General features: G+C 42.5%; 1 protein-coding gene across 1 annotated transcript in view; it reads right to left on the bottom strand.

Annotated features, from left to right (window-relative positions):
* Positions 1 to 17,644, bottom strand: part of dnah9 (dynein, axonemal, heavy chain 9) — a gene marked incomplete at both ends in the record, with an annotated part of 183,263 nt that overhangs the window by 30,278 nt on the left and 135,341 nt on the right. The window contains 4 exons of the mRNA XM_079292632.1: positions 936 to 1,163; positions 9,130 to 9,257; positions 11,298 to 11,446; positions 12,412 to 12,605. Of these exons, the coding sequence (XP_079148758.1) occupies positions 936 to 1,163; positions 9,130 to 9,257; positions 11,298 to 11,446; positions 12,412 to 12,605 (699 nt within the window). The remainder of the gene's footprint in view (positions 1 to 935; positions 1,164 to 9,129; positions 9,258 to 11,297; positions 11,447 to 12,411; positions 12,606 to 17,644) is intronic.

Genomic DNA, 17,644 nt, shown 5'->3' with positions numbered 1-17,644 from the left:
AGCAAAGCACTGAGGTAATTGTAGGGCTGAGATGGAGAGGAGAAGTGATAAGGTGGAGAAAAAGGAGAGGCCACTGCAGCACACTGATCCATTCTAAATGTAGAAGCTGTAGAACGGCCAGGAACACATTGTCTGGACTCTCGTCAATAACAAACAAAAAGTGTCCGACAGACTTCATTGTGATCTCAGTCCTCATGTAACGTATCAATACCTCCCTGCAGAATGTAGCCACACACAGGTTTGATGACCTTCACATCTGTCCTCCCTGGGTCGGAGGCAATTCCACAGTGAGTGAAAGGTGACTCCCCCCCATCTGCTCGCTCCTACATTTCTGCAAATTGGCAACTTGATGAGAAATCTGGAGTGAAAATTGCCACATGTTGCCTCAGCTGCCACTCATGGCAAACATGAAAATAAGTTCTTCAAGTATCTGTAGCCCTTTCATTCTAAAGATTCATGAAATGGGCACTTTAAGTGCTAATCGATCACTTCTTAGAAAACAATGCATCTTCAGTTGTGACCTTGTGCTACATAGTGGGTGTAACTTAAGAGTCCAATGAATAAAACAATCACTGATTTTGCAACTATCCTTCCACAGAGGTCTATTAAATCAAGCTGGTTTATGACTAAGACTGAACAGATTTCAAAAGGAAATAGTCATGTTCAGGAAGTAATGCTATCTTTTGATGGGACCTTTACAATCAAAAAGCCACTTTCAGAGTGGTATGTAAATACATACTTCATATAATTTAGACTTGGAATGTTATTACGAATGACTTGTTGGCAGCATGTTACAGTTGTATCTGTCTGAGGTGAGGCTAGTTTTAAAGCTGCTTTAATAGATTGTTTTGGCCAGTTGGTAAATGGTTCTAGTTATTTACTTTATCATTGTCAGATGACATCCAGGAGTGACATCCAACCTCGAGGTGTATTACCTGCGTGAAGTTGTCCAGGGCCTTGTGTAGGTTGGCTTGCATACCAGTAGGCGGTTCATTGGTGATCTTGATGGAGTTCTCCAGAATGCCCTGTGGGATGATGTGGCCCTCAGGCGTGGAGGAGGGCTCTGCACTGACAAACACCCTGAAGTTATTGTGGCTTCCTTCTGCGTGCTGCTCCAGATGTTTCTCTAAAGAACCCAGCCAGCGAGCCACCAAGTGGATATTCTACAGGAAACAGGATCAGCAAGTAAAGGGTTAAGAAGGAAAATGGTATGTTATCGGCAGGCAACAGGCTAGTTGTGAGGCAAAATTAATTCTCCTCTGAGAGGCTAGAGAGCCTAATCTACACCCGGATAATGTTTTCTGTTGGATATCTGTGAAAGTCTGGGCTTTAATGGATAACACATAATAGCTTAATACGGTAGTTGATGCTGGAATTGGCCATATCATTTTTGTTTGTAATGACAACTAACAAAAAGGAGCAATTCAAATGTTGCATATTCTTCTCTCTTCACTGTGACTTTGATGTGGCACCAAATTAAATGGTACATAGCACTTGAAACCCATTTCTAGGTTGCTGACATTAAGCATCCATTCTCCGGCATAACTTCAGCCTGACTTTTCTGCACATTCATCTCTCAGTGCGGTGCGGGCAGTGGAGCTGACTTGTACTATCACACAAGCATGGATGAGCTCAATTTTCCATCTCAACTGTCCTGACACTTACAGGATATCCTGTGAATGATAAGGAGTCAGCCAACCCCCCCACATCTTACCATGCAGCACTGCCCATTCCCTAAATCTAATTACAGCACTAATAACTCCAGTCATTAATTCATAAGCCTCTTTACTTTCTCATTTCCCTTTGCTCTCCATATTTAATCTTTAAGCTAGCCTTCTTTGCAAGCGACGGGACATGTCAGGGAGAGGAACGTCAATTTTTAGGAGTCGTTGAAAAAAAAAAAAAAGAGAGAAAAGATTTACACTCTGTGCCGGAAGGAGCTCGAAGCTGAGAAGGGGATAAGTTAGTTTGCCTCTTAATACCTTAGAGAATAATGAATGGTATACAAATTAAAAGTCTCAATTCAAGTGCTTTTTCATCGAGTCAGTACAAGCCTTCCTCTTGGCATGTAAATAGTTTGGCAATAAAGAGAGCCAGCAGAGGAAGTCAGAGACTGCCTCAGAACTTGTCACTGTAATGAAACCATTCATCCTGTGGCTGCAGGGGGAGGAATGGAGAGAGAGAGAGACAGACCGGCCCACAGACAAACAAACAAGATAAAGCATCAGACACTATGTTATGGCTTTTTAATTAACTTTCAGGTGCAACATCGCTGTTTCCTCAATGTCTTCTTGACAAGGGCCTTCCAGCCCCTGTGATGACTGTATTGATACTACATCAAAGAGTCACCTATTTACATAATAATATAAAAGTTGAATCTAAAACCCATTAGATGACACCACTGGCAAGGTATCTGATGCATTGCTATCAAACACAACCTGAGGGAAAGGACAATGGCACATGGAGGTGCCTGTCATGCACGCACACACGCACACACACACTGGCTCGAGCAAATATAAACACACGCAGGTGCACGCACACAATTCTTTCTCACAAGCAGAAACACATTCGTCAAGGAGCAGCGCCGAAGACAGCTGCACAGCTGGGCTCCCGCTCTGAGGAGGCGGCCCTGCAGAGGAGAAGCAGTCAGACTCCAGACTGACGCAGGAACAAGGCCAACAGGACTGAGGGACAAACAGACTGCCAACACTCTGTAGGCTCTGACAGCAAGACACACTGCTGAATGAGTCCAGATTTGAAAATATATTCAAAAATACGCAGGACACAGTTTGTCATAAAAAATGGGAAAAAGCTTGCTGTGGTCTTACAATTCAAGTTATTTGCAATGTGTACAGCAAACGACATCTTCTGTCCCAGAACCCTCACATCGGAACACTCCCCCCAAACAAAACCTTTAATGGGAAATCGGTCATTATATAATGGCTGAAATTACGGCGGCCATAAGAGCTCAACACACTGCAAATTAGGGAAACACATTCAAAGTGAAAAAACACAAACACATGAAGGCAAGGCAAGGCAAGTATATTTGTATTGCACATTTCAACAACAAGGTAATTCAAAGTGCTTCACATAAAACCATTAAAAGCATCAAAACATAAGGCAAAAGAAAAGGAGATTTAAAAACAATTAAGAACATTCATTAAAACATTAAAAAACAGTACAAGAAATAAAATGCAGTAGTAAAATGCAGAAATGCAGGAAATTGATTAATATATTAATTGAATGCGGTTTAATTAAAGGCAGCAGCAAACAGAAAAGTCTTCAATCTTGATTTAAATGAGCTGAGGGTCTCAGCAGACCTGCAGCTTTCTGGGACTTTGTTCCAGATATGTGGAGCAGAAAAACTGAACGCTGCTTCTCCATGTTTAGTTCTGACTCTGGGAACAGAAAGTAGACCGGTCCCAGACGACCTGAGGGGTCGGGATGGTTCATAAGGTAGCAGCAGATCAGAGATGTATTTTGGCCCTAAACCATTCAGTGCTTTGTAAACCAACAGCAGGATTTTAAAGTCAATTCTTTGTTGGACAGGAAGCCAGTGCAAAGACCTCAGAACTGGAGTGATATGATCCACCCTCCTGGTCTTAGTGAGGACTCGAGCTGCAGCGTTCTGAATCAGCTGCAGCTTTCTGACGGACTTTTTACAGAGACCTGTAAACACACCATTACAGTAGTCCAGTCTGCTGAAGATAAATGCGTGGACAAGTTTTTCCAAATCCTGTTGAGACATAAGTCCTCTAATCCTTGATATATTCTTCAGGTGATAGTAGGCTGATTTTGTAATTGTCTTGATATGGCTGTTCAGGTTGAGATCTTTGGTACCAAAAACAATTACTTCTGTTTTATCTTTGTTTAATTGAAGAAAATTCTGGCACATCCAGTTGTTGATTTGTTCAATGCAGTTACCCAGCCCTTGTATGGGATTATAGTCCCCTGGTGACATAGTTATGTAGATTTGTGTGTCGAGAACACCTTCACCAATGGACAACACATGCACAGCATTTAGAAACAACACAACAGCACATAACAGAAACTGTTTCCAGGGGACACTTTAAAGTAATGCACACAGCTGAAATCAACCTTCTGTTAGCCTTTTGCTTCTTATTAGCCTGCACAGATACAATAAGAGTAGTGAAACTGCTTTAAGGAATAGCCCAATGCTCTGTGTGAGTGTAGCAGAGAGACAGAGACAGAGAGAGAGACATAGAGAGGGACAGAAAGAGAGACAGATAGAGAGAGAGAGAGAGAGAGAGAAGGAGAGAGCAGACAGTTGTTGGCGATGTGAGCAGAGTTGAAATTAGAAACTCCAAGGGTTTATTTTGGTAAGAGATGTCCCATCACTGACCTTAAAATGATGCTACGTGTCCCAAAAACACGAATCCTTACAAACAAAGTTGAAATAGTTGAAGCACAGTGTAGGCTCAGGCAGATTGGCCTGGTCTTTTTCATTCATGCTGCATGACTACTGACTCATTTACCAGCTGTGTGGCTGGTAGCTGACACTCATGCCAATGGTGTTATGCTGCTGCAGCTCTCTGTCACTACTCCAACCGACTTCTATTCATTCTCTTGTCCGCTCTCGTTTTTTTTTTGGCTGGCTTATACCAACTGTCCTGTCATTGTAACCCATGTCCTGTCTTTCCCTCCATCCCTGCCCACCTGCTTACTGGTTCCCATCATCAGCCCTGCAGTACATCTACCAGCTCATTTTCACTCATTCTCTGCCACATTGTCGATTGTGCTTTGGCCTTACCACTATTCTTTTCCTGTCTGCCTGACCTAGCTTGCATGATCCTAGCCTGACCCTTGGACTCCAGCCTGACCTCTTTTCAGAAAGGTTCACCTGATTTTTTACCACAAGTAAAGGAGATCTTATAAAGTACTTGCTTGTCTCTAAGTCATGCATATGGATTCAAACTTGGTTTTCTACTGAGCCTCTAAACTCCCTCCATCATCCTGACCTTTTTATGGGATATACATTTGTACAATTCCTTGACATATGTGTCTCTGACTTAACATAACGTTTTTGTGTTGATGAACATTGAGGATACCAGCAGAAGAAAACTATAAAACTGGAATTTAAATAGTGGAAAAATAATTCTGGAACCAGCGGCTTCTCCCATTTTATATATGCCATTATAATGACGATCAAATGTAGCTTAATAGGATTTACTCACTCTCTGCAAGACAATTTACTTCACGCTAATTTCTTAAAGGCAGAATGAGTGTGTTTTGTTCGACTGCGGTTTGTAAACACAATATTCAAAGTTGTCCCCAGCTCAAGAAGCATCCCCCCCCGCCATGGGTGCCAGAGTGGAGCAAAAGTTTGAGCCAACACCAGATTTTGTCTCGTTTTAGAACAAACTTTGTCCGCTTGGCTTTTCGCCTATAGCTATATTTGAATTTTTTTGGTACTATCTTCTATTTTTGTTGCTTTCTCTTGGATGTGTGCTTACGTTTTAGGGGTTAATGGCCAGAAAATCACCTGAAATCAGTAGAATAAGAAAATCCAAGCAGAAGGCGGGGTCTCTGCAGATACAGACACCACCACACACGTTTAGTGTTGTTCAATTTAAACCTTGCCATCCCCGTCGTCTAAGAAAGGGTCATCGATAAGTAAATGGAAAATGGACTTGTACTTGTATAGATTCTGAGCACTCAAAGCGCCATAACACGACATGTCTCTCACCCATTCATACACTGATGTCATGGGCCACCATGCAAGGAGCCACCGGCCCATCAGGAATCTAACTAATCATTCATACCACATTCATACACCATAGGCACACCCAAGGACACATCAACATGGACTAGCGGAGCCAGGGATCGAACCGTCGATCCTCTGATTGAAGGACGACCCGCTCTACTACTGAGCCATATATGTAAAATCTAAACAAATGCAGTTCTTGCTCAAGTTCCAAAAGAATACCAAAGCTAACTAGTTCTTTCCTCTGCCGGGTTCAGACTACACTACTATTTTGTCTGGTAAAATAGTCACAGCATCAGGCAATAATAGAGGAATACATTTTTGCCGTGACTCAGAGACATGACAATCTACATGTTGCTCCCTGACCAATCATAGTTCCCCATCTTTCACGACCATCATGATGTCATCGGGAAGGAGATGCTACTGTACTTTTGGGAACAAGAATGTAAACTAACAAAGTTGGGCGAAGCGATGTGTAAGATATTGACTGTCTTATGCTGCGTTCACACCGGTCGCGTTGATTTTTTGACGCGCGTCGAGATTACATACAAAGTCTATGCACAGACGCGATGAGACTGGCGCGCCGCGATTTTGCGATGGCGCTGCACGTTGGACGCGTTATTGCAGTGCGGTGGACGCGGTGGAGGCGTTGGACGCCGCAAAATCGCCAACGCGCGAGTTGAAATTTTTCAACTTCAGCGACATAATCGCGTGACGCTGTGGCGCGATAGCCTATCAGCGTTGAGTTGCTCCCCCTGTCGTCACTGGCTTCCTGCCGTTGTTGAATCAGGAAATAAATCCTGTCGCCGTCTGTGTTCACCCAGAGCGCTACGATACCTCATATCAATAGAGACCGGACCAAACTATGTGTATGCATGTGTGTGTGTAAACCATACGGTACAAACAATGAATAGACGCTGCCGTATTTACGTCTACGTGACGTTATTGAGTGCTGGTGGAGCTGCTACGATGTTGGCATAGCCTAGCACCGATCCATCAGAGCTCCATTGAGAAGACCAGTAACCTACAAATCGGCATCATTACGTAGTTATTTCCGGGTCCCTTTTTGTCGGAGAAGACAAGTACAAATCGGCATCATTACGTAGTTATTTCGGAGTCCCTTTTTGTCGGAGAAGACAAGTACAAATCGGCATCATTACGTAGTTATTTCGGAGTCCCTTTTTGTCGGAGAAGACAAGTACAAATCGGCATCATTACGTAGTTATTTCCGAGTCCCTTTTTGTCGGCGAAGACAAGTACAAATCGGCATCATTATGTAGTTATTTCGGAGTCCCTTTTTGTCGGTTTATTGCCGTTGAATCACAGCCAAATCAGTTTATTTTGTGTTCCTACAGCTGTAGTAAACAGCGACCGGTGGCTTGCTAGACACAGTGAATACAGCTCGATACAATCCACGGAGCTCCTCTGAACAATATTATGAACCAGACATGACGGCGTTTGGCATTCCGATGTTTGAGGGACTTCCACAACACGTACAAAGCAGCAATTGTCCTTATTCCTTTCACGGTTGACAGCGGAAATAAATGGCGGCCAGATGGAGGCTTCCAGGATGATAAACCACGCCCCCTCTCCGGCGCTACGAGATTTTGCGGCGTCTGGTGTGAACACGACCGGCGGCGCGTTGGACGCGATTGTGCAGTGCGTTGGACGCTTTTTTGCAGTGCGTCAAAAAATCAACGCGACCGGTGTGAACACGGCATTAAGCTGGTAAATCTCCAAAACAGGAAAAGGAGCTCCTCGGTAGGCGAATGGTTACAGCACCTGCCACATAACCGCAACATTCCCAGTTCCTGATATCATTCCGAAGTAAAGTCACATTGTCTCTCTTGATTTCTCTGCTATTTGCACTTCTTTCTGCCAGCGGATACAAATGGGGAGGCTTTAGCAGTAAATGTGCAAAGAGGCTGGTGAGTCTAGGCCACGCGATTCCCACTGCCTGGCCCATGTGGGATATTCAACTCCAATCTGCCCGATTGATTGCCTCTCCACCCCCTCCTCCCTCCCAATGTGCTGCTGCTGCTTTCAAAGTTTCTGCATCTCTGTCTCCGAGGTCCATCTGAGCAGGAGCTACTGTTCTGCAGTGTAATTACCCGTCAGTGAGGGGGAACCTGCTATTGACCCAGCGCTCCGCTGATCGAGCCGGGCCTGGCAGCGGAGAGTAAAGGTAGACTGAGAGACGAGGGCGGAGGGGCGTGTATGTGTGTGGATTGGTAGGTGGATAGCTGCAACGAGAAGGTGAGGAAGGGAGGGAGAAATAGCAGGTTAGCAAGAAAGGTGGGAGGACGTGACAATGTGTTATGAAGAACTGAGACTTACGTATGAAAGTGATGTCGAAATGAGAGGGTGGGAAGAGGAATAGAAGCCAGTAGATAGAGCATTATATGAGAAGGAGATACGAGACACGAGAATATGACACCTCCCCTCCCCCCGTTTTCCTCTCCCTCCCTGGCAAACAGACAGCTGATGATAAAGCGAGTGGGAGGTTGGTTGCCAGGGGGACAAGGCCTTTTTAAGCCGATCGATTGAGATTCCTATGCAAAGGTAATTAAGCAACTGCTTGTCTTTGCTATCCTGGATCTGGAGCAGAGAGTGATGGCATCCCAATCGTTTTTTTGGTGGGGAATTTCTACCAGCCGTGGGAATTAGATGAAAAGGGTGTTCCGCAGTGGCCGGTGTGCGGTTCATATCTGTCGATACATCCCATTAGAATTCCACGAAGGTTTTCACTTAAAATGTAAACGCTGGCTTTGCCCTCCAGATAGGAGGAGAACAGACACCACATAGATATTGTACTGTATAATGCCCTTTCAGTTCGGAAATTTCCGCAGAAAATTAAATTCACTTTTCCATGCAGACAAACCTGGGAGGAAAGTAATCATCCCATGGAGTGTGCCATGAAAAACAATGTGATTCTATACCGCATTCACAACATGACCAGATAAAACAAATGCCATCTAAAACCACTGCTTGAATGGAAAATCCTCGACACAAAATGAACCCTGTATTCATTCTGCTAACTGTGTTTTTTTTTTGTCAATGTCTGTATAACAAATTTCCATTGCAACCTTACCATATTTAAAAATTGGCACCTTTTGCCCGAGGTGTATGGGACAATGGACACTGAATGGACAATTCAGTGAGAGCCAGAACGTTTAACAATCATACACATCACAAATTCCTGTTAGTGTTCAAATAACTATAATTGGATCTACTCAATATGAATGTTCTCCTGAAAACAAATTAGGTAGTGTTATAGGGCTCTTTGTGGATGGTGGATTTATGTGAGGAGAGTAAAATACACAGCAATATTTATTGTGCATTATACTTCATGTGAGCAATTTCTGACTGTGTTTGTATGGTGTATGTGTATGGTTATACTGTACCTGTAATATCACCCAGTGGCCGTTTCTAGCTGCCAAATCGAGGGCTTGTTCTGCTATAACCTCCTGACCCTGACCCAAAGAAACATTGTGGAAGTTCTTGTTGTCAAATGTGAAACCCAGCCTCTTCCCTGAAAGAAAACACAAAAGTAACATTTCAAACAAAAATACTTCTGACGCATTGTTGAACTCATAGTCTTCTAATTGTGGTCTGACATTTTAGAAAATGTGCTTATTTTAGATGAGCGATGAGAATAAGATGAGAAGATCAATGTAATTATTTTGTTAGCAGCACTCACATGAAAAATCGGGGTGGGACAAAATATCGAGACGGGAATATAATTAAATCCACTTGCAATCCGTTGTCGATACACTGGCTCCAAATATCGTTATTTGAATAAAAAGTGAAGGTGCCCCTAACGGCCGTGTTGGGACGGATGAAAATAAAGCTAGTTAGCTACAATAGCATCTTTAGCACAGAGGTTGAGTGGCTACTCCAAGCCTAGAACCTTTTGAATCGAGGAGAGTCCAACTCTTGGTCCACACACCACACTAAACCAGGCGGCCTCGCACATTGTTTGTTTGAATTGAAAACCTTATGAAGGAGATGCTAATTTAGATTAGAAAGAGTTTGGTGAGGCATAGCGGTACCCTTCCTTAAACATGTGAACTCCAGAACTGTTCGGCCTTATGACAGTTTGTGGTTATTTTACATTAGAGTGATGGCACATATGGACGTAGACAGGTTGCAGTCAGTCTGAGTGTGTTCAAGAGGCACTTAGCTAATGTTCTATGCACTTTGTTGTATATTGTTTCATCTCAGTTGTCAATTTCTGTGAAACCGACATTTCTCTAAAAGTCACAGTCTGCGTTTATCATCATAAACAGCAGATGGTCAATGACTTGAGATTTAAGTCAAACAACACAATTATTTTGGACAGTTTCATTAAAACTGCAACCTGGAACCTGGTAGTTAGGGAGGTTTGGTCTCAGGGATATTGGTCCCCTGTAGAGCATACAAAACCACATCATATATCTAATGAAAATCCAATTGTAGCCTATTACCCATGAGAAACCCAATAGTCACAGCTATAATAGAAAAGCCCCTCTTTGTGGTTCAGTGTAGTGGGGCTGCTGCTACCCATCATCAGCATGCAGCACTGATTGGTTCATTTTAGCTTTGATGTGATTGACTCCACTTAAAGTGAGAGTGTTCATAATCCATAATCACACACCTTACAGGCAGTTCCAGTAGGACTGCTCCTTATTATCCCATTATGAGAGGATCGTAGATTTCACTTGGGCCAAAAGTCCGGCGATGGCTCATTTAACCACCTGCTGCTGCCTGAGATCCAAGTCTTTGTAAACTTGCGGCATCTAAAATTTGCAATGACTGCATTTGACAGTCATGCTGAAATAAATATGTGGTATGTATTAATTTGGTTAAAAGCGACGATTGAGCAGAAACAGAAACCCAAGAAAGTCAATCGAAACCGTGAATTAATAACAAATGCAAAAACACTGAAATTTGAAAATGTATGGGGACTCCCTTATAGTAGAAACACTGTTGAAATCTCTTTGTTCCAGTAAACTGATATAATCCCTGCAATCTGAATATTTCATGGAGCTGACTTCAAATACCCACTGACTGAATTATTTGGCAGCAGATTCAGAAGTGCCAGGCGGTGATGGTGCCCTGTTCCAGGTCAGTAAAAAAGCTTCAACTTTTGGCATATTTGTGGTCAAAAACAAAAACAGCGTGTCCTGCTGCTTCCCGCATTATTCATACATAACCCTAACCCTAAACCAACGACATTTATTTTCTGCTGCCCCTAATACACCAGTGGTGTCGTCTCATATATTTGTGACCTTTAGTATAATCCCTTCAATCTATCCAGAGCCTGTTGTGCATTGGCAGTGATGGCTAATATCACAGAAGAGACACAACAGATGTGTTGGGATGACTGCTGTTCTGACTGCAGTAGGAAATCAAGTGGAAATCATGCATGCAGGTCTGCCTTCACTTCACTTCAATAGGCTATTCCACGAAAAGCCTGCATGTTCCCACGACATGAAGAAAGTACAGATAAATTGGCGATATGTATGCTCTGATAAAAGTCCAGAGGCTGAATTTGACGGCTTATTAAACATAAAACAAGCGAGAGCATTACCATGTTTCTCCACATCCTTCAAAGGGTCAACTCCAGGAGAGAGGATGAAGAACATGGGTGTGGCTGGACCCGACTCTTCAAAGGAGACTGCGAAGTCCAGTGATCTGCCAATCACGTACTTGCTTCCCAGTTTCTCCTCTACAAAGTCTCTGCGGGGAGAATATGACTCAGTTCTCCTCAACACTTTTTTATTAGCTTTGAGCGACAAGCTCAATGAGTTGAAGAGTGGGAATCTTCTGTAGTGCATTGCATTAGATAGACAGCTGCTTACAGAACTGAACATGAACTCTTGTCACGACTGGGTTGTCAGTGGGTCATTTCAACCTCTCTGGAAGAAATCCTCAAGCCTTTAAAACATTATGGCTTTCTTACTGTTGTTCCTGCTGCATCTGCCTGTAAATCCATTTGTATAAACTAGTTAATTTCCAGCAGTCTACTATGTTCAACAGCTAGCCTCTAACTTAATCTGTTGTTTGGTGCTGAGCAGGTAGTGTGCAGAGGGTTCATCAGAGCGTTTTGGTTGAACAGCTTCCTGTCGTGGGTCTGTACAGGGATAATGAGAGCCATGAGAGTGAACCAAAACGGTAAAGTTGGGAGTCGTAAAACTAAAATAATGTGCTGAAAGATTCCAAATGCTCTGAAGAGCTGAGGAAGATGTAGAGTGTGGTTATTACTCACGTCGTTATTATATCAGCTATTCTATATAAACATTTTGATTAGTGTAACTTCAATATTAGTTCTCCAACAGTTAAAAGTATGAAGTGAAATGTTTTGCTCCCATTGCTTTATTTATCTCTTTTGGTTCCATATTCAAATAAGATATCAAAGTAGAGATTGCATGTTAATACCAGGTGAAAATGGGATCTATGTTTGGGATGATGACGAGTCTAGACATCAGGTTGAGGGCTAATGATAAGGCTCATCAATTGTGATTTTTAGCTCTGTAATTTAGCTTTACTCAGCAATGGACAAACATACAGTAGCAGCAGTGAGCACAGGTGCCCTGTCAATGCAAACTATAAGCCAAAGGTTAAGATGTTTAACCGTTACCCTTTCACCAAGCAGCACAGGTCCTTTCACAGATTACAGAGCGAGCTATGCCTCCACCTCTCACCTGACAGCGTACGTCATGCGGTCAGGCCTCAGGGCCCTCATCATGCACAGTCTCTGGAGAGAGGTTTTGTTCTTCCAATCCTGTGGAAATTTCTCTTTTTCTGGACACTCAGACTCCACAAACTTCTTCCAGCGTTTGGCTGAGCCCTCAATTTCTCGGTCCAGGTTCCTGAACTCTTCCATGGAGCACAGGGACTGGTGGTTGGGGAAAGAAAGATGATTCAGAAAAACATCTGTATTTTTAAAAGCGCTGCTCCTCTGTGATCAGTGAGGCACATTTAACAGTTTGACCACTTCAGTAATGTTTCACAATACACAGCAAAATGACAAACTTTGTTTGCAAAACTCTGTAGAAAGACAAAAAGGAATTATTGTCTTTCCTTACGCCAATATAAATACTATTTATTCAAACACAAATGCTGAGTAAACACGATCCCTGTCATAACGGGACGGGGGGACGGCGGGGGACTGAATATGCATCCATTGCAGAACCAATAGGGGCTTCATTGTGATGCCCGAGCTGACAGACACCTTATCTCATCTGTGGAGAACGGCAGACTCACGCAGTGCAGCCTCCAGCAGGTGCACACACTGACAAGTATAGACACACACTGTGTGTGCACACTGTCTACCTGTACGGTATATACTAGGAGCAGGGTCCTGAAACCCTCCAACACAGAGTACAAGTAGTCCTGGAATCCATAAAATCTGCTTTTCTGCAAATGCTCACCACTGGGCATGAGGTGATGAGTTAGAGTGAGACGAAGTGGCACAGCACACAGTCCATCACTTCAACTCAGTTTGTGTAATTACCACAGGAGGTTGGCAAACTCTGAGCCCCAGTGAGAGGAGAATACACTGGGTCTCATGGGATTCATGCTCTGCTACTATCAAGAGGGCCAAACAATCAGGATCTGACCCGCCTTTAAAGCTTTCCAACTGATTATGTTTCCAATTGCGATCAGAAAATCAGGTGACAGAATTTGATTAGCAGGGCCTTAAACATCCACAGTGGGTTGAGTGCAGTTGGAGAAAGCCGTCTCCAAACCCTCAGAGGGGTTTACGTTAAGTTAATATTCTAGGCTGTACGGACTGAAAAATTCATGAGCATGGGCAACTAAAAAACCATGCTGCCGTTAGGGTTTAGTTATCCGCTAAACTGATCTGACAAGAGAAGGAACCTCTGCTGCTTGACGTCCACAGGGCTGCACGGCCAGACGTCTATTCTTGAAGATGAAATACTGTTATGCAGAGTTCTTCTGGTGCCCTTTCAATGTTAAAAGGCATGGGGTCACAGAGCAAAGCCGAGCTCAGAGAATCACATGCTGACACAGTAGAGATATGTGTGAAACAGAAAACTTTAGGTTGCTTGTGTAACCCCGGTTCTCTGAGTAGAACGATTGAGTGTCTCACATTGGGAACGCCTACGGCGTGACCTCAACCGGAGCTCCTATCTCATTCTGCCAGCCAGGATTGGCTAGAACAGTGGTTCTCAACTGGTCTCGCTGCGGGACCCACCATCACCCCTTAATGACAAGCCGCGACCCATATTTTCAACTTCAAATTTCCTACTACTACGACAATCAGTCATAGTGTAGGGAGCTCTCTTGTGCAGAGAAATTGTTCCTGTCAGTCCCCTGTCCCATACATGTTTCACGTAAACGAGTAAAACTCCTTTGTTTGTTATGTCTGTAGATTCGTCCATTTGTAATGCTAAATGACCACTTGCCTAAATTCGAGCTGTGGTCTGTTGTTTGATGTCATCCGACATGTCTTTTTTTCGCCTACTTATAGTGTCATTTGACAGAGGTATAGTTTTCAGTTTATCTGCTGCGGATTGATCCAACAAATTCCGCTTTTAACGGCTTCATGCTTTCTTATACCAGAACCTCGCTGCACAAAACACACTGAGGTTTTTGCCCTCTTTTGTCCTCAATGTAAGAAAATCCATATCTCATGGAGTCGTTGTTGTACTTGCATTTTACCATGCTTAATTAGCATATGACAACAAACTTTGTGGGTGTTCTTCAATAGGTACCAGGGGTATTCAAGTAAATTTCCAAAAGGTCCAGATTGAGAAAATCTCCTCGTGCAAAGATCCGGAACATTACAGTAATATCTAACTTGCACTATTTAGTGCCATTTATATATATATATATATATATATATAAATATATATATAAGTCTAGTCTAGTAAACAACTGTCAAATCAAACTCGAGAAAGCATTTCCTGCTGAAAATGCGTTGGAATGCTGAAAACTGAAATTAATCGCAAAAACATTGCTGAAAATAGATATCCAATTCAAAAACAAATTGCAAAAAGTTTAACAAAAAAGCCTAATTTTGAGCTTCTACAATACAGTTAATCCATGGGGCTTTTATTTTGAAAGGGTGGTGCTGGGTGGGGGAGAGGGGGAGAGGAGACATAATCATAATGTCTGACACACATAAACAGAGGTTATTAAATGACAGGCTTCATCACAAGCATTTCAATTATAATTCACTCTCTGGGGCTTTTATTTTGAAATGGGATGTGGGGTGTGGGGGAGAAGGGGAGAGGAGACAGAATCATAATGTTAGATAAACACAAACCGGTTATTAAATGACAGGCTCATCGCAAGCATTTCAGTTAGGATTCATTCTGTGGGGCTTTTATTTTAAAATGCCGTGTGTGTGTGTGTGTGTATGGGGGGGCGGGGGGGGGGGGGTGGAGGAGGGGGGAAAGACCTCTAAAGATCCCTAAGACCTGAATGACTATGAGAGAGAGACACACAGAGAGAGAGAGGGAGAGGAGTGTGTGTGCGCGTGTGTCTGTGAGTCTGTGTGTTTATTAACATCACTAATTGGCTCAATCGCGAACACCTGTGTGCCTGAAGCCATTTCATGGAGATAAAACAGGGAAACACCTCTCAAACAAATCATCAAAACTCCCATAACCGTAGCTCCTATTGCTCCGATATTAATAATTGAGAGGAAGGATGACTTGAGAAACAGATCTTGTAAAAATTGTGTCTGTAGTGTAAAAAATGTGGCTTAACTGGCGATCTAGAAATGGGGTACCGTGTTCTGTGGAAGATGTTTTTGAAGCAAAATTTAACATTGGTCTTTATGGAGCAGAAAGTTGGTTTTCCTCTCAATTAACGGCTTCTGTGTCAAATGTGGAAATCTGTGGGATTCCACAGTAATTTTTCTACGACAAGGATAAGATTAGCTACTTCTACATCCAGAAATTATGCGTGAAGATTGTGGACACAGTGGCAAAATACAAATTTTTTTTTCACAAGAATCTCAAGCTGCTCTTCACTCTAGCGGTGACATCACGCACTCTAAGCTGCGCAATACACACCCATTATAAAGTCAGAAAAGGGCTGAAAAATCATAAAAGTTAAATTGCTGCAGTTCAAAAAGTTTAAAAGACATCAAAAAGCTGAATCACGTGGCAATAGCTAAGGGTTTTCTCAACATTGTAAAGTTGAAATGGTGTCTGTAGCTGAAAGTATGAGGAAGTTGAAGGATTTGAAAGTTGAAGAAGTTTAAGAGGATTTGAAAATATTCTCCATAGAGATCCCATTGAAAATAAAAAGCTTAATAATTCAAAAAGTTTAAAGGTTAGAAATATGAGAAGTCATAGCACCCCTCTGGTGAAAGAGCTGAACATTTTAATAGTTGAACGGTTTCTGCAGCTTAAAATATGAAGGCGAAGAAGAGGTGGGACGGAAGAAATAGAAGTTGAATAAAGATTCGAAGAACAATAGTTGGAATGCTTAACAGCATTCCAACAATTACAAGTAAAAGCCATGACCTAAAAAGTAACTTGCATTTAATTTTAGTGGGAACAGTGTTGTTGGTTGACAGCATTCCAACAATAAAGAAAGTACACATCAATTCTATTTTAACAATTATTATTCTCAGTTTTCAAATTTAACTGGATGGATTATAAATAATACATAGAAATCCATAAATATAAGTTCTTCTCATTTCAAGTAAAATAATGGCTGGATTATAGAATAAATTACATAAAGAAAGCTTTTCAAAAATGTGCATCTTAGAATACTTAGATACTATATTTTTCTCATCTTCTAAAAAGAGGAATTAGTGAGTATGGACTTTAACTGTGGTTATTAAACCACTTGTTTCAGCTCTATTCTCTCTGTTAACATCATTGTGGAACAGTGAATTAATATGTTGAGATTCTGATTATACTGGGCTCTTGAGTTTATTTTCTGTGTCTTCATTTCAGATGTGAATGGGTACATATGCTCCATATGAGACATAATTTAAGCCGCCCGTGGAATGAATTCACTTATACAAGTCTGTCCAGTCTTGGACATAGACCTCTCTGGCCATTTTTCTCTTCTGGAGGAAGTTCTGTCATTTTGACTTCCATTCCACAACATTATAATTGTCCTGCTCTGCTATCTATATCCTCGTCTCTCCCCAGTGTGTGTACATCTTACTCGAGTCAGGAAACTTGTCAGAATACTCATATTTGATTGGCTGAGCTGCGTCACGTGATGTGATTTACAACACATTTGTTCAGCACCGCTGAACAAGTGCCGTAAATGCTGTATAAGCTGCGCCGGTTAAAATAGAAGCGCTACATCAAAATTTAATAATTCTCAATTATTGATCGGTTTTAGGTCCTGGGTCCGGAAACAACTGCGGTCCGTCAGTTAGTGACCCCTGTTCTATACTGTGAAATGGCGGGTGTCTATTAGCATTACAAGGCATTAATGCCAAATACTGTTAAGGAGTGTGAATAACTCCGCTGCATAAAAAATCCCCTTCAAAATAATAGCACAAGATTTTTTATTTTTTTCAGGCAAAGGCCCGCGACCCACTGAAAACTGGTCTGCGACCCACTTGTTGAGAATCACTGGGCTTGAACCAAGAGCATCAGTGTCAAGGAGGGTGAAGACCCTCCCTCTATAAAGGGCTTGACACTACGCTGCCAGTTATCCAAAAACCTCTTCTCGCTACGAGCAGAAGTCCCAAACTTTCTCTCTAGAACTAACTGTCTTTCCGGAATCTAGCTACACTGTCCATTGACACTACACTGCCAGTCATTCAAAAAACACTCACCTTGTCCTCACTACCAATGAGCAGGGTGGGTGGTCTGGTGAGACACTCATTCAAGATTTCTTAAGAACAATCACTACGGTAATGTGTCACTAGAAGCCTGTCAGTCCAACGAGGGGATACACAGCACCAGTATGTTACAGTGGGAACATCCT

This window comes from Melanostigma gelatinosum (genome assembly GCF_949748355.1).
Source record: "Melanostigma gelatinosum genome assembly, chromosome: 21".
NCBI lineage: Eukaryota > Metazoa > Chordata > Actinopteri > Perciformes > Zoarcidae > Melanostigma > Melanostigma gelatinosum.
The sequence above is the reverse complement of the archived record's forward strand: the minus strand, read 5'-3'. Positions and strand labels throughout refer to the sequence as shown.